Source organism: Lynx canadensis, chromosome D4 (genome assembly GCF_007474595.2).
Source record: "Lynx canadensis isolate LIC74 chromosome D4, mLynCan4.pri.v2, whole genome shotgun sequence".
NCBI classification, from domain to species: Eukaryota; Metazoa; Chordata; class Mammalia; order Carnivora; family Felidae; genus Lynx; species Lynx canadensis.
In genome coordinates this window covers 82,574,031-82,591,443 of record NC_044315.2, presented here as the reverse complement: position 1 = coordinate 82,591,443, position 17,413 = coordinate 82,574,031, and the positions used below count along the sequence as shown (strand labels likewise).

The window sequence follows — 17,413 nt, the reverse complement described above, 5'->3', positions numbered from 1 at the left end:
AAACCTCCCTAGGTGAGTCTCCTTGTGATACCAGATGTAGGAACCACTGATCAAAGTTAGCTTCCCATACAGGTGTGGAAACTGAGACTCAGGGACGGAGGGGAGCATGCCCAAGGGGTCACGGCTAGCAAGCCCTAGACCCAGAACACCGTCTCGGACTGCTGGACCTTGAACCACATCTGGGTTCTGCATTCCATTGTGACAAGTTCTCATGTAAAGGGTCCAGCAGACCTGAATCAGCTATTTGGTCTGGAGAAGATCATCTCTCAAATAAGGGAATCCCTATATCAGGCACATCAAGACCCTGCCCAGATAGTTTAACCAAGCCGCCCCCAAATATGTAGAGTCCACCAGCCATGAAATAACTCCTTGGAGGAGGTGTACAAGAAGTTGTCTCCCCCAAATGGTCTCTTCATCTGCATATGTAGATGCGGGAATATTTACACAACTCCAGCACTCTATCTGGGTGACTCTTATAATTAATATTTACTTAAAACAATCATTAGTCTCTGCTGGGCGACATTAAACCCACGTTAGCAGTATTTTTAGCTGGGCCTTCCCCACACCTGTGATGGCAGGCGAGCACGCGGCAGCGGGAAGCCCTGCGTGCTTTATAAATAAGCCTCCCTGCACCTGCACGAGCCTGCTGCACGGTACTCGGGCAGCAGGCCAGGGGGCCTGGGTGGACAGCTGTCCCGATGTGCGCCCAGGGCCACCCACACCTCCGCTCGGGGTCCTTCCTTCACTCTGCTTCCCCAACATCGGAAATGAAATGCATTTCTCTTGCGACCGTGTGGCATCCGTGCCCCGGGCCGGACCCACATAAAAGACATGATTTTTCCCAAAAGGGTGGAGGATTTCTCCAGTACGGGTGAGGGGGGATCACAGCAACAGTCGCTTGCTGGATGCTCACGGCTGGTTTTATGTTCATTCTTCCCTTTAAGCCACACAACAGCAACATGACAAGGTAGGTCCTCTTGCCCTCCTCTTCCGGAAGAGGACACCGAGGCTCAGAAAAGACTACACAGCCAATAGAGAAGGAAAATGGAACTGACATTTACCGAGTGCCTACTACGTGCTGGGCAGTTTGCATATATCGTCCCAATTAATTCTCGCAGGTGGAATTCGCTCACGGGAGATGAGAATGATTATTCCCATTTTGTAGATGAAGAAACTGAGGCTGTACAGAGTTTTAAGTTACATGCTCAAGATCACATCGCTAAGTGTCAGAGCCAGAATTCAAAGCCAGCTTGACTCTCCAACACGAGGCGTTTTCTCACCTCAGCGGAGACCTTAATGAGAGACATTTGCCACACATGTGGGCAAAAAAGTATGGTTTCATACGGAGCCTAAGATTTTGTCATTTTCCTAGGACTCTGCTGGTAAGTCTTTCTACTTAAAATTTTTGAGGTTTGTAAAGAAATTTTATCCCAGTAAAAAAATGTATATAGAGTTTAATAATTTTCAGGGATCTTCTGTAATTATTTAATCCTTGTAATAATCTTCTGAAAGTAGGTGTTACAGAGGCCCGTTTCACAGAGAAGTAAACTGAGCTCAGAGGGACCGAGTGCATACCCAAGGTGAATACCTGGCCGGCCAGTGCTCCGCCTCAAAGCTCGTGTTTTCTGCACACTCACACAACATTGCTCCCAGGTCTGGATCTGTTCTGTAGGGCCCAAAGAGTGAGGAACTTAGACCCTTTTCATCGAGAAAGAGATAGGGGTGGGGGAGTGGAGCCGATGGCAAGTGGAGCCCAGCCGCCGAGCATCCCCCCCGTTAAAGGCGGTGACATTTCCTCACCCATAGGAGCAGGCCGGAAGTTGTGATGGTCGGAGAACTACAAAAATAGCAGCTTTCACACTGATTCCTACATGGGCGGAACTGGTGGTTCCAGGGCAGATGAGAATGACTTTACAAGATGAAAATGATCAGTGAGGGCACGCAGGTCTGGAGGGGAGCGGAGTTGGCATTTTTTGGCCCTGCAAATAGCTGCCCATCTGCTCTCTGTCAGAATATGTTACGAGTGCATCTGGATTGCTGCCCCTGAGTCTCCGCTCCAGGCTGGTCATGTGGTTGTCTCCACGACAACTCCAGGAGCGGTGGAAACTGCTGTGCTTTGAGCCAGATGCTGTTCTGCACATGTGGTCTAATTAGACGGTGTTCCCGGCCTCCCGCCTCCCTCCTCGGCCCCTCCTCGCGCACACACCGCGCTCTCTCTTCTCCCTTCCACCCTCCCGCCAGCCCTCTTCTTCCCGTCCTCAGTCTGTCTGTCTTGCTCTCCACCCCGTTGGCCTCTTCCTCAGAAATGCTCCTGTTGCCTTGTCTGTGGTGAATAATTCATCCAACAAGCACGGGATTGTCTGCGCTGACCCGGGCCCCGTGCTAGGAACCGGCGATGGCAGACACAAATAAGCCGCTGCCCGCACCGTCGAGGAGCCCGCCATCTAGCGAGGGAACTGACGGGCAGACGGGCAGTGCAGATACGGCTGCGAGTCCCAGGGTGGAGGTGAGCACAGGAGCTGTGGACCCCGGAGCAGGGACACCTAAACCCGAGCCCAGGCAGGAGGGAGGCGAGGCGGTGCGTCCGGGGCAGCCGTCCCCAAGTTAAGGCTTGAAGGATGAGGGGGACTTCTGCAGCCTGAGAAAGCAGGAGGCCCTCCTGGCAGAGGGCACAGCGCGTGCGGAGGCGGGAGCCACCGACCAGTCTGGACGGCCGGCTCTGTGTTGCGGGAGTGCAGGGCATTTGAGGAGGCTTGGAGCCGCACAGGGCCACGCTGCTCGGAGCGCGTCTCTCCAACTCCGCACCCCGCCTGGACGCGCAGGCGCTGGGAGCTGGGAAGGGGGCGTGACGTGGTGGCCGTTGCAGCGGCCAGGCCTACAGGGGGTGCTTTCAGGGGCGAGGCTCCGAATAAACGAAGCCCCTTCGGCAGTCGTCCCTGTGGATGAGGTCTGCTCTTTGGACACAGGAGGCTCGGTTCAGGGCCGGGTGGGTCGCTCAGGCAGCAGCTTCCGGCATATGCCGAGCGTGTGTGTGTTCCGGGGTCCGGCATCCCCCGCTTCTCAGTGAAGATGCCCCCAAGTGAAGAAGGAGAGTGTCAGGATCTCACTTGTCCCACCTGTGATGTGCCCCTCCAGCCCCGAGGACACCAGCTCCTCACTGTGCCCCGTCACGGGGCCTTGTCACAGCCCCACTCCTGCTCACGCTGTCCTCTGCTTTTCCATCTAGTGAGTCCCTGCTCCCCAATTTTTACGGCACCTCTTTCCCCGTGTGGCCTTTCTTGGACACCCCCCACCCCCGCCCAACAGAGCCACCTGGCAGTGCTGTCTCAGCACCCCTGTCACAAGTTTTTGTCGAGTGAAAGGTACAGAAGGTCCCGACAAGAGGCAGCTGGATGGCTCAGTCGGGTAAGCGTCCAACTTTGGCTCAGGTCATGATCTCATGTTTTGTGAGTTTGAGCCCCACATCAAGCACTGTGCCATGAGCATGGAGCCTGCTTCGGGTTGTCTCTCTCTCCCTGTCTCTCTGCCCCTCCCCTACTCTCTCTCTCTCTCTCTCTCTCTCTCTCTCCTCTCTCTCTCTCTCAAAAAAATAAATAAACCTAAAAAAAAAAAAAAAGGTCCCAACAAATGTAACACCCAGCTCTCACAGGGCATCTGAAAGAGCTGTTAGGACTTCAACCTCCATTAAGCGCCTGCTGTGTGCTTCTCAGTAGTCTCACCTTGACAAATACTGCATCATTTCAAAACTCTCAATAGGACGTAGGTAATATCCCCAATTTACAGATGAGGAAAGTGATGCTCACAGAGGCTCACTGGCTTCCCCATTCGTGGAGCTCTGGGCTGCACTGAGCCTCTTTTGAGTCCCCCGACCACACATAGTCCCCACCTAGAGACACCGGACTCCTTGGACTGGAGCTGCACTATGTGGAAAAGGACATTTTTGTGTGGGAAATCAGCTGTATCTTGAAATCCCCAGAAACCCGAAGGAGAAAAAAAAAATATGTTTGGGGAACTGAGCATGCTCAGAGTGCCTTGGGGTGTCATGGGAAGAGTGTGCCTGGACTTTGGGGTCAGACAGAATTGACTTCAACTACAGTTCTGGCTCTGCCCAGCTCTGTGGCCTTGGGCAAGTCACATCCCCTCTCTCTGTAAGATGAGGGATAAAAGAGCCTCTCTTAATAGGGTTATTCAGGTCCAACCCTCAACCACAGTTAGCCTGTGCCTGCTGGGCCCGGTCGGTGGCAGACGGCAGCTTTGGTGGTGGTGCCTCTTCTCCTTGCTCTGAGTCATGGTCTTGACTCCAGCGACCCCCACACGTGTCCTGGGCAGGCAGTGCACGTCCCATGACCTGAAACGAGGCTGAAAGCGTGTTTTGGGCGGAGAACCGTCATTATTTGGGGCAGAAGACTGATAAATGTTCAGCCCCTCTAGAGGTCAAGCCCCGAGCCAAGCAGTTTATGTGAATCACCTGCTGATCCCACGCAGCCCTGCGGGGAAGTATCTCCTCCATTTTATGAATGAGAAAACGGCCTCAGAGGGTTTAGGCTATCCACCACATTCCAGATGCAGTAAGTAGAGCCGTCCTTCCCACTCGAGTTCGTTCTCCGTTCCCAGCTCTGTACCTTCCCATTTTACAGATGAAGACACTGAGGCCTGAGCAAAGAAAAGGAATCAAGGCTGAGTTGGGTGTTTTGACGCCTCTTGGGTTATTTCGCCTTCACATTGCTGCCACCCGTTCATGGCTAAAAGCTCGCTGCCGAGGCCGCCTGGGCATGAGCCCCCACCAGGCACCAGAGATCGGGCCTGGATCAGTGACCTTCGGGAGAGGGGTGATCCTGAGTAAAGCAGCGAGTGAGCCCGAGAACTCAGAGTGCCAACAGTGCTGCTCCGGAGGACCACCCGGAGGGCCTTGGGGACCTGGCGGGCAGCACTCACCTCAGAGGCTTGGGATTTTTCCTTCCCACAGACTTATTTGTGCTTCCTCAGTTTTATCTCCATGTCCTTTAGCCTCATGACCCATGAGTCCCCCATTTTCCTGCGTCTACAACTACTGTTAGCCTTCCTGCCGGTCACTTTCAGGCCCACTGTCTTCTGTCCCAGGGACCCAGCAGGCCTTCAAGGCCACCGTCTCTGCAGTAAGCTCCCTGAAGTCATCTTCTCCTCGCTCTCAGGAAGCCGAAACCCTCTTCTCCAATCAGTTTAGCACCTCCTTTCCTGGGACTTAGGGATGTGACCGTCACTGTGTTAAACCCAGAATCTGGCTCTCAGTGACAGGCAAAGTCTGGTGTGGCCAAGATGGCTGAGCGAACAGGAGTTGGACACCATGATCTCGGCATGTCCGGTGCAGGGTCCGTACCGGGGAGGGGAGCTTTCGCTCTCCTGCAGCATGGGGACGGCCACCAGCTTTCTCTCACTTCCAGCCGGGCACCGTTCTTGGACCTGCCACCATAATGGGACTGGGTGGTTAGAGCGCGTGGCAGGTATCATTCCCCGCGTATCGGGAAGCAGACAGGGGCTCCAGGTGGTGAGATGGCTTCCGCAAGCCCATCGTGGAGCCAGAACACGCTCGATTCTCCGAAGCCCACTCTCTTCCTCGCCGCCCTCCGATCTATCTCTTTAAACTGCTAGAGCACCCCCCGCGGGCGGCTGCTTGGTCAAATGCCATCGTGTGACTTTGCTTCCCACTCTGGCTCTGCCCTCGGCTACGGGAGCCTCAATATCCTTGTCTGTAAAATGGAGATCATACCTCCACCTAACCTCGCGGGCTTGCCGGGAACAGTAAGTGAGATAATGCATGTGAAACCACCTAGCACGGGGGGCAGCGCTCAGTAAGCGGGAGCTGGTTTTAATCACTGCACCTGCTTTCCTAGTAGAGCCGATTCCCATCTGCATTTCTTACGGAAAGCAAATCTTAAGCCAGTATGCACGGAGACCCTCTTCATTGTGCCTCAGCTTCCACAGGCCTCCCCGCTCATCTGCCGTTCCCGTGCTAATCAGAATTTCCTGACTTCTCCCTGTTTGTCTCGGTTAATGCAGAAGGAAGGGGCTGCTGGCACAGAGGAGCCAGGCGTGGGCCGACGCGCCTGTGATTTGAATGTCTTTACTGTAATCTAGCGAGTGTGTGTGGGGGGGGGCTTCTGTCAATACCGGAGCGGCTGGCCGGGACGGGCAAATGCTGTCATCCCGGCAGCCCCTGCCCCGTGCAAATCAGCAGAGGAGCTCTTGTTGGGCACCCACATTCCCCCTGACTTAAATCATCCGAACGGCGAGGCGGCCTCCCAGGGACACATTGATTCTTTGTTTAGGGCTTGTTACAGTGACAGGGGCCCAGGCTGGGAGTCTGCCCCTGGCGTGCCTGGACCGCCGCACAAATGGTTCACAAAGCTATCTCGGTCCCGTCACCCCAGACCGTGGCTCAGCCCGGGCCAGCCTGAGCCGTCCGACTGTAGCCGTGTCGCACCCACCCTGCCAGGCCCACCTTGGTGAGGGGAGAGCGTGTGTGGACTTGGGAGTCGTTCGGACCCACCCACCCCGAGAGGACCTCAAGCAAAAACACTTCTCCCGCGTGGGCGTCCGTTCCTCATCTGTGGAACGGGAGGCCTGTATAAACGTTTGTGAGCTCTGGTGAGGATTCGGTCAGGGTGAGGGTCAGGTAGGCCCACGGCGAGAGCTCGGCCGACCTGGGCCCCTTTCTCCCGGACTCGTGGCTACTGTGGCTAACCTGAAATTATCGTACTCTAACCCTGCCGCCCCACCCCTCCTCCTCTGCCTCCAGGAAGGGTTCGGCATTCTCTAGGCGAGACACCACGCTAAGCCTTTCCTGTGTTGGCTGGGAACTCACCCTGGTTTCTTGGCAGCCGCCACAGCGGACCGTGTGAAGAACGGCCCCTGGGACCCAGCTCTGGGAGCGGCACCATGGCCCTGGGCAGGGGGCTCAGCGTGAGATTCCCAGCGTGGCCTGTGGGGTAGTACTAGCTACCCGCCAGGGGCTGTGGAAGCCCCCTTTGCACACTTCAGAACAAGGTTCCTGGCTGTGCTGCACTTTAGCCAGGGACTCGGGTGTTTTATTAGGAACGTGGAGGTATTGAAACAAGATGCAACCACGTTGGGACTGCTGGTGATAGATGGGGCCAGATTTTCCGATTTTCCTCATTTGTACATTTTAAAAACTGAATGTTGATTGGGCTAGGCGCTGTGCTAGTCTCTTGTACCTACAGCAGTGATTATCCGCCTCGAGTACGTTGGAGTCCTGGAGAGTTTTAGGAACTGCGGCCTCGTAATGGTGCCTGGGTGACTCACTTAAGCGTCTGACTTCGGCTCAGGTCATGATCTCACGGTTTGTGGGTTTGAGCCCCACGTCGGGCTCTGTGCTGACAGCTCAGAACCTGCAGCCTGCTTCAGATTCTGCGTCTCCCTCTCTCTTTGCCCCTCCCCCACTCACACTCTGTCTCTCTCTCTCAAAAATAAATAAACATTAAAAAGTTGTTTAAAAACAAACAAACCGTGGCCCTGTGGCATGGGGATTTGAAAGGCACCCCTGGTGATTCCAGTGCGTGGCCAGGGTCGAGCACAACTGACCACAGCACTGCATCCTTCCCGGTGTAACCCCCGGCACCCCCCTGAGGCTGGCGGGAGAGTGAGGATCTGAGAGCTGCTGTCATCTGCGTCATTTGCACACAGGGCAGAGCCGGGACTGGAACCCGGCTCCGCGTCCCACTCCCCTGCCTGCCTCTTCGTGCAGCTGACGCCGCATGCCCGGTCCTGAGGGTAGCCCGCCCTCCGGGGAGCCTGCAGCGCGTTGGGGGTGTCGGCTGGCCCAGGTGGCGTTGGTGTGGAGGCGGCGGGTGGAACTGAGGGCTTCTCTCCCCCTGAAGGCATCAGGCAAGGTTCTCAGAGGACCCAAAGTGAAGAAGGAAGCCAGAGGAGTGCGTGTGCGGGGAGAGGTTGGGTGTAGCGGGCAGTCCAGAGTCTCTGGGGCAGGAGATGAGTGTGTGGATGAAGGAGACAGGATGTCGTAGCAAGAAAACCCAGCTGGGGAAGCGTCCTGCGCACGAGTTTAGAAACCCCACCTCCATGGGCCCACAAACTTGCTTGAAGCTATTCTAGGCTGCTGTTACTAAGTCAGATGGCAAACAGAGGTCAACCTCCAGAGCCCCTACTGAGTATTTATCCCGTAAAGGGAAAGGGGAGAAGTGTCAGGCCTGTGCCCACTTTTATGCTTTTCTGCCGTCTTGAAATTCTTAATTTTACCTTCAAACTTGTGTTCGGTAAAAGTAGCCCGAGGGGGCATCCATCCAGGATGGAGCATGTGCATGAGCAGAGAAGGCCTGCACAGATTTCCTCCCCGGAGTCTTGCCATCCCAGCCACATAGAACTTCTCGGAGCCCCACGCACACAGTCCCAGTGGACCCACAGGGTCTGGGGGTTCGGCGAGACTCAAAGCGCTGACAAGGTAAAGCTGTCATGTCCACAACTGAGAAAGAGGGGCGCCGGCAGCCCCAAGAGAGCCACGTTCTATGTTAGAACTAAAACTTGTTTCAATGCCAGCAGAAGGCAGTGCTGTTGTAAGAACCTCAAACGAGCGCGTTTCCCATTCACGCGGTATTAGCCGCCTACTTACCGTGAAAATGACCAAGAAGGAAAGGAAAAGATGGAGCAACCATAGTTCCTCTTCCTTTCTCATCAGTCAGCGGAAGGCAGAGAGTGTTAGTAGGACGTGTGTATATCAGGAATTGAAATAAAAACATTTAATTAGTTTTGTGCAGCATTTCCACTGGCTGATAAGAACAAAACACAAATGCATTTGTGAGTTATGAAATACGATCCCACATGTTAGCATTTAAAACTGGCACATTGCACAGTATAAAGTTGAGCAATAATGCTAATAATTAGCTATATTATTAGCTAATAATTGCTAATATTAGCAATCATACTAATAATTTAAATTTTTATTTTTTCTTTACATAGAATGACATTAAATAGTAAACTTAAAAAGCACCATTATGGGCCTGGAAAGAAACCATGAAAGAAAGAAAAAGCCTTATATTTTAGCATGGCACTTATAGACTTAACAGCACTTTTTTTTTCCTGCATATTCTTGTTGCACTGTGTCCCCCACATTATGTTGCCAGCCCTGGTAAAACCCAATCTCTGCCCTTAAGAAAATGGTTATTGGGGTGCCTGGGTGGCTCAGTCGGTTGAGCGTCTGACTTCAGCTCAGGTCATGATCTCACAGTTCATGAGTTCGAGCCCCGCATGGGGGTCTGTGCTAATGGCTTGGAGCCTGGAGCCTGCTTCGGATTCTGTGTCTCCCTCTCTCTCTGTCCATCCCCTACTCACGCTCTGTCTCTGTCTCAAAAATTAAACATTAAAAAAGAAAGAAAGAAAATGGTTATTTGTGGAAAACCTACTTGCTGTAATTTGTTGTCACCTTCCACATTGATGGACCAGGCTTGATTAAGTGTCACAGGTGAGGGATGAAAGTCCCCTGACATCACGTAACTAGTGTGGTCAGAGTCACAGATCGAGACCAGGTCTTTCTGATTCCAAGACACGTTCTCTCTCCACTGTGTTGTGTTACATTAACTGGATCAAAAAAAAAATTTTTTTTTAAGGTTTGTTTTTTTTTTAAGTGCCTTTACCCCCTGCCCGCCCCGCAGTATTCAAAAATAACCAGCCCTCAGGTACGCCAGTTTTTGCACTGTATTGTGGTTTTTAGTTGCCTGAACTAGACGGAATTCCTTGATAATAGGAACTTTTCTTTTGGACTTTTTATTATGGAAAACTTCAAATTTATGCAAAGTAAATGAACTCCCACATACCCATTACCCAGCTTCCACAATTATAAACATTCTGTCTTTTTTATAGATTAAAAAAATTCTAATTATAGTAAAACACACATAACATAAAATTCACCACAATAACCATTGTTAAATGTACAGTTCAGTGGCATTAAGCACATTCATATTGTTGTGCCGCCATCACCACCATCCATTTCTGGAACTTTTTTCATCTTGCAAAGAGGAAAGTCCTGTTAACCAGCCCCCCATCCCTCCCCATCCAGCCTCCGGCAACCACCTTTCTACTTTAGAAAGGAAGTTGACTACTCTAGATATACGTAGAATCAGACAGTATTTGTCCGTTTGTTCTTGGCTTATTTTATTTAACATGATGTTTTAAAGGTTCAAACATATTATGGAATGTGCCAGAAATTCTTTCCCTTTTAAGGCTGAATGATACTTCGTTGTACATATATCCATTCACCTGCAGACCTTTGGGTTGCTTCTGGCTTTTTGGCTACTTTGAGTAATGTCTGTAAACATAACATCCTGCCATTCTTGGATCATCTCCACCTTCAGCTACTCCCCACCCCTCAACTGATAGTAGTATTACTTACAGGAAATGTGTTTTATTCATATTTATATTCCTCTAATATAGATCCTGGCACATAGTGGGTGTTTTTTAAATGTTTGAATGGCTCAATCTTGCAAAATTACTGTTTATATATTTTTAAGCAAGGGCCATAAAGGAGTGCCTCGTTTTTTCCCCTTAGAATTGCAGAGTAAATGTGCACATAAAATTTTGATAAATCGGGGTGCCTGGGTGGCTCAGTCGGTTGAGCGTCCAACTTCGGCCCAGGTCATGATCTTGCGGTCCGTGGGTTCGAGCCCCGCATCGGGCTCTGTGCTGACAGCTTGGAGCCCGGAGCCTGTTTCAGATTCTGTGTCTCCCTCTCTCTGACCCTCCCCTGTTCATGCTCTGTCTCTCTCTGTCTCAAAAATAAATAAACATTAAAAAAAAATTTTTTTTTTAATTTTTAATAAATTTGTGCAGGAAAATAAGGAGTGTAGTACTTTAAGTATGGACCAGCAGAACGAGGAAAGTTGTCTCCTCAGAAGACTGTAAGAGGAGATTTTATTTTTATGCCAGTACCCACAAAGCTGTGGATAAAAGCCATTTATTTCTAGGAGTCTCAAAAACCTCTGGAATCACCAACTTCACCTGTTAACAAAGATTGATTCATTAGTAATGAAGTTTTCAATTGGTTCCATATGTCAAGAAGATAATCCAGGAGTAAAACTTGTCTGTTGGTACCAAAGTCCTCGATAGGGTTAAGCAGCTGCGTTTTACTGTCCTCCGGGTCATAGATGGAAAACTCTACTAATGTGATCTAAGCTTGAACACTCACGATCTGACTTGCCTGCGTTCACGTAGCTGTCCGCCAGTGGTCCCATCGCTAAATGTCGCCTAAGAAGACAAAAGGTTTAATCAGCATAACAGGAGAACTAAATCAGCAATTCTTACAAAGGAGGGTTTCAGGAGACACCCACCCTTACTCCTCTCCGCTGCAGGGAGTGGAGTGGGGTGGCCTTTTCAACCACAGGAGGGAGAACCGAATAGCTGGGGCAAATGGTCAGCTTCCTTGGTCTGGACCTGTGGCAGAAAGCCTTCACGGTCGGTTGCTTACCCCTGGGAGTGTTCATCTCTGTGGGGCTGGTGCGTGGGACATCTGCAGCAACCAGGGTCAAGCTCATGACCCTGAAAACATGAGGGGTCCCAACCTGAAGGAGTCCCATGCTCTCTTACAGATGACCAAACAAAACTGGGGCCTCAGAGACAACCTGGGCCTGGAGTGGACCTCATGCGTGATGGCTGGGCTTTGAAGGCCATTGCCATTTATGGGTCTCGTGACCTTGGGCAAGTGACCCTCCCTGTTATTCTGTAAAGATTTAGGTGAACTGTGGTGATTGCCATTTCCTTAGATGGTGAGTAGCTCCAGGGAAGTGAGCCCTCTGTGCCTGTGGTCAGCCAGACCCCTATACGTGACAAGGGGTGACAGTGTCCCTGTTCTTCACCAGGATTAGAATTAAACAGTTGCTCTACATAGATGGGATTTGCTTACCTGACTTCTGTTCACGCTTTCAGGATCCGCCAAGATGTGCCCACTTTCTCGCACAGTTTCTGGCCTGCTATCCTGGGAGGATTAGCCTTTTCGTCTCCTGGCTCCTGTGGACATTTTGCCGCCCACCCCACTCCAGTAGCTCTACACTGTATGTTAGCATTTGTCCCCGTGTCTAACTGACACTGCTGATGCTGTCCTTTAAGCTTTTTACAGAAAAAGCCCCCATTGTCACATTTTCCCTGAATCTTTCCCATCCGTGCCCTTTTGTCCATTTTTATGGCGCAGACATCTGATCCAGGGGGGATGTCACCTCCAGTAAGTAGGCAACAGGCCCAAAGTGTTCATGTCTCCCTAAAGCTGAGATTCTTTCTGCTCTCCTACAACTAAATTCTGCCTCAGGCTACCCTTACATACAAATCCGGTTGCAAACTCTCTCTCGAATTTATTGGTCCCTCAGCAGACTTCTTCCTGGCAATGCTGGGCCACAGCTCTAGGAGTGAATGCTAACAGCTCCAATGAGCATTTCCTCCAAGGAGCTCTAAGCTCCCTGGACACCAGTGTCACTCGCCTGGCATCGTGATCGGAGACCTCTTTACCATCAGGCCAAATGGTGTCTCAGCCACACCAAGACCACGGGGCTCCTGGGGCAGGAACCAGGGTCAGGCTCATCCTGTGGTTCTTTAAGCAACATTCCTGAGCTTCTAGCAGCGGCGGGCGTGGAGGTGGGGATATAGAGGGGGGCTCTGCACTGTGTCTGGGCAGTGTAGCCCGAAGTCCAGCAGGACCTCTGCCCTCTTTAGCTCCTGGTCATAGGGACACCAGTGAAGATTACTCAGCACCCAGGGAGTATGCCAGGCAGGGTGGGAGCATTGAGCAGGGGTGAGTGACTGCCACACAGAGGCCTGTGTTTAAGAGGAAGATAGTCCAGGGGCGCCTGGGTGGCTCAGTCGGTTGAGCATCTGACTTCGGCTCAGGTCATGATCTCACAGTTTGTGGGTTCAAGCCCTGTGTCGGGCTCTGCTGACAGCTCGGAGCCTGGAGCCTGCTTCGGATTCTGTGTCCCCCTCTCTCTCTGCTCCTCCCCTGCTCATGCTCTGTCTCTCTCTCTCCTTCAAAAATAAATAAAAACATTTTTAAAAATTTAAAAATTAAAAAAAAAAAGAGGAAAATAGTCCAGGTGCAAGGAACAGAACTGGCAAATGCAAGGAAGCAAGTGGAAAAGGACATGCCATGTGATCAGGAGAAATGCACTTAGAGCAGAAGGTACCTGCCGGGGGGTACCTGCTGGGGGGTACCTGCCGGGGGTATGGGGAAGAATAAGGGACACAAAAGGACTCTGGAAAAGAAAGCTGGGCTCAGCTTAGGAAGGATTTACCTGCCCAGCTAAGGAGCTAGGACCGTTTCTCTCCTCTCCCACACGGGACCCTGTGTCCATAATTCCCGAGCTGCTAAGTGTGCGATGTTGAGTGAAACAGGTGCCCTCTTGCCAGCGTGAGGCTGATAGTCTGGTGGAAGAAGTGAACATTAACCAGATCATCATGAAGTTTAACCCCTCTGCAGTCACAGTTCCTGATTAGGCTAGTAGCATGATCTAACGTGCATTTTAGAAATCCTGAAGAACTGGAGTAGACAGGAGGGGACATAGAATTCAGTCTCCACCATGGTGAGCAGGCCTGTGCCAGGCAGTGATGGCAAATAGGGACAAACATGAGACCTTTCCCTGGCAAACCAAGGAGGACTTGGGCAGTGTGATAGGTTCATGGGTAGCTGTGGACAGTGCCAGCTTAAGAAAGAAACATGGAGCGCCTGGGTGGCTTAGTCACTTGAACGTTCTACTTCAGCTCAGGTCATGATCTCACGGCTTATGGGTTCAGGCCCCTCATCAGGCTCTGTGCTGACAGCTCAGAGCCTGGTGCCTGCTACAGATTCTGTGTCTCCCTCTCTCTGCCTCTCCTTGCTCACGTGCGCGCTCTCTCTCTCTCTCTCTCTCTCTCTCTCAAAAGTAAAGATTAAAAAAAGTTTGTTTTAGAAAGAAACAGATTTGGGGTAAAGTCTGGGTGGGATTATAATTGAGAGTTTTGGCCATTTTGAGTTTAAGGTGCTAAAGGACCATCCAGATGGGGATTGAGACAGATATGGTTTTAGAGCGAAGGATGCCAAGCTACAGTATTATCAGGAGTCATCCGTGTATGGGTGACACTGCTCATGGATGAGATGGCCTGGAGAGGGACTTCGTTGCCCTGCTGTGGTTCCCAGGATGGGAAGCAGAACTTGCAGGCCACAAGGATGGGATGTTAGGTGGGCCTTTGCTATCACTAGCCCATCTCAGCTGTTCAGCAAGGAAGGTGTAGATACATGTCAGAGTAGCAAGTGTCATGAAAAGCTCTTTTTCCTGAGGAACCACTACGCTTTTTGTCCTCATGGACAATTGTAAAGTTTGCACATTTCCCTTCTTGCTTTTGCAGCCAGGAAACTCAGAGCTAATTTTGTAACTTTGTTTTAGGAACCATAGGTACAGGACGTGCATATCCAGATACTCTTTTCCTAAGTAAACACATTTTATATATTTACGTATTCTTCAGCTCTGATTTTTTTCTTTGTTTCAGGTGTCGGTGTAGGCTGTCTCCGATCCTTTGTAAAATTAGGTGGGGTTTAACTGTATAAAAATAAGCACTCCCCCCACCCTAATTGGGGGGGGGGGCATCCTGGCACCTTTTGTAGAATGTCTGCCCAATTGCTGAGCTAATATTGGCTTAGACTGAAGCAGGAGGAACCCTTGGAATTTACAGCAACCAGACAGTAAATTTAACACTCACACAACTCATTAAAACAGGATAAAAGTGCAGCTTCAAACATCTCTGTTTGCCACCAAGTCTGTGAAGGGAGGAGTCCCTTTAATTCAGTTCAAGGTAGAAAAGTCTGATCTTTCAGAATTGAGGCTCCACCACTGGAATTAAAGACTTGTCTGAGTAGATGAGCACTCCAGATACCTTCAAAGAAGGATCGAGGTGTTGACTACAAGGATGGGCTGTGTCTTCCGCTTAGGGTGTTATTTTCTTCACTCATAAAGTGTAGTTGGGTTAAAGCGTACCTTCCTCGTCAAACGTCATAAGCACACAGTTGACTGGATGGTAAATCTTATTTTTCATCATCCCCGCTTTTTAATATAAGTAATCATTTTAGGGGCGCCTGGGTGGCTCCGTTGATTAAGCATCCAGCTCTTGGTTTTTGCTCAGGTGGCGATCTCGAGGTCGTGAGATCGAGCCTACCTCTGGCTCCGTGCTGAGCACGGAGTGTGCTTGGGATATTCGTTCTCTCTCCCTCATAAACGTTGTCAAAGTAAATAAGTAAATATTTTAAATTTATAATTTGCTAATGGTTGAGAGCCCTGTGTAAATGGTTTCCAAACTGTGTTCCACGGCCGAGGCCTCAGGGACTGCAAAGGTACTGGGGTGAGAGAGGAGGCCCAGCAAGGAGAGCCCAGCCACCACCACCCCTGCCCCTTGCTTCCCAAAGAGCATCTGGGCAGTTTTACTATCAGGGCTCTATCTGTACAAGGTGCTACCCGAAGAAAGGATTCTCTTCAAAGTGAAGAGAAAAGCTTGGAAATTAATCGCGTTGGAAGGCACATCCCACTGGCTTGCTGTCGGTGGGATGCAAGCTCCTGTGGAAGGGGCCAGGGGTGGGGTTCAGAAGCTCCGCCTCCCACCAGCTCTGGGACTTTGGGGGGTGGCTTTTCCTCTCTGAAACCGCCTCCTCTTCCACAGAATAGAATGCCTTCAATGACGGTAGCCACTTCGCCAGGTAAACGGGGATTAAATAAATTAGCAGATGGAGAAGTGCCGTCTAACTGAGTCTAAGAACTGACCGCCTTCGCCCCGTGCCTCCAACCCTCCTCTCCCATCTCCATTTCTCAGGAGGAGCCAATCACCTTCTGTGAAGAAGCCTTTGTGTCCCATTATCGCTCGGGAGCCATGAGGCAATTCCTGCAGAATGCCATCCAGCTACAGCTCTTCAAACAGGTACCGGCCCTCCTGAGGGTGGCCCGTGTCTGGACCCCCGATGGGGCTGTCTGCAGCTGTCATGTTGGATGGACCGAGGCTCAGCCTGAAGGGGCTCAGGGTCTGGGGAGGGGGAGTGGGCGCAGAGGGTGGTCAGCGACCAGACGGACCCTTCACAAATGTGCCATTCGATTTCACAAGTTATCATAAACATGCAGCCAGTATTTTGAAAACTCACTTTAAAAAACAAAACAAAACAAAAACCTCACGGTTCCAAAGGCCCTTTCCTGTCTTGGGAAACGTAGCGGTTCTTTGGTTGTACCCTCAGGTGCCCAGCTGAATGGCTTTCCCTCTGTTTCTTTGCATAAGCTGTTGCGCTTTTGTTCTTTCTTTATATAGTTTATCGATGGTAGACTGGATCTTCTCAATTCTGGCGAAGGTTTCAGTGACGTTTTTGAAGAGGAGATCAGCATGGGCGAGTATGCTGGTGAGAAAGCGTTTTATTTTCCTTTCCGTGCTGTGGGCCGTTATGTGGGACTAGAGTGTGCGTGGCAAGGAGTGACATTAGCTTCTTTGTCCCTTCAGTGGGGGTTAGGGAGAGACTGATTTCACCCTTGAAATGCTTGAGGAATCCCTCTTCATTTTCTGATACGACAGAGGTACCTTGGCCTGTCTGAGATCTTCTGTCCTGAGGTCACCTGCTTCCCCTGGGTGGCCAAAGTCTAGTTAAATGTAGTGGCCAGCATGCTACAGCACAAAGCACTCAGGATGTCGAGTTAGAAGAGCTGGCTTCAAATCGGGGCCCCCACTTCCAGCAAAGTGGTGAGAACTTGGTCAGGCCATGTCCCCTCTTCAGCTGAAGCGTCCCCGTCTAAGCACCGAGGAGAACGCTGCCCACCTCACAGGAATCCTGTGGAGATTAACTCAGAGTCCATGAGGAAAGGCCCGTGCAGCCATCAGGACAGGATGCTAGCACAGGTTCACTGCTAAGTGGGCATTTCTTTAAAAGGTGACAGTCATCACAGCGTGCCCGGTCGCCACAGACTATTAGACCTGGAGAGGTCGGCCTCTCCTCTTTCGGAGGAGGCATCTGAGGCCCAGAGAGGTGTTAGTGACTCTCCAATCCCAATCTGGCCTTCTTTCCGAGTCCCAAAGCCTTAGTCTTTGGCAGTGAAGCCAAAACCAAGTGCAAAATCATAATACTCATGCTGTCAGCCCCCTCATTGCTGGGTGTGTGTCTGGTCTGGACTGACTTTATAATCCAACTCCTAGAGTCGGGCAGAATCTCACCTATAAAACCCCATTTATAGGCCTGACCAGCCTGTGCTGCACGGGGAGCGCAAGTCCCCAATAAACCGAGTCTGTGGACAGTGACAGCGGGTCACTGATAGACATTTCCAGAGCCCCATGGAGTAAGAACCCGAGGACCCGGTTTTGCCCTCGAGGAGCTTTTACTGGTGGCAGAAAGAGATGCATAACTAAAGACAAACACAGATTAAACCAGTGCAGG

The 17,413-nt window shown here is 51.1% G+C and overlaps 1 protein-coding gene across 7 annotated transcripts in view; it reads left to right on the top strand.

Annotated features, from left to right (window-relative positions):
- Positions 1-17,413, top strand: part of DENND1A (DENN domain containing 1A) — a 512,100-nt gene that overhangs the window by 428,982 nt on the left and 65,705 nt on the right. For all 7 annotated transcript variants that reach the window (XM_030294533.1, XM_032595666.2, XM_032595664.2 and 4 more), the window contains 2 exons: positions 15,820-15,924; positions 16,303-16,390. In XM_030294533.1, coding sequence (XP_030150393.1) covers positions 15,820-15,924; positions 16,303-16,390 — 193 coding nt within the window. The remainder of the gene's footprint in view (positions 1-15,819; positions 15,925-16,302; positions 16,391-17,413) is intronic.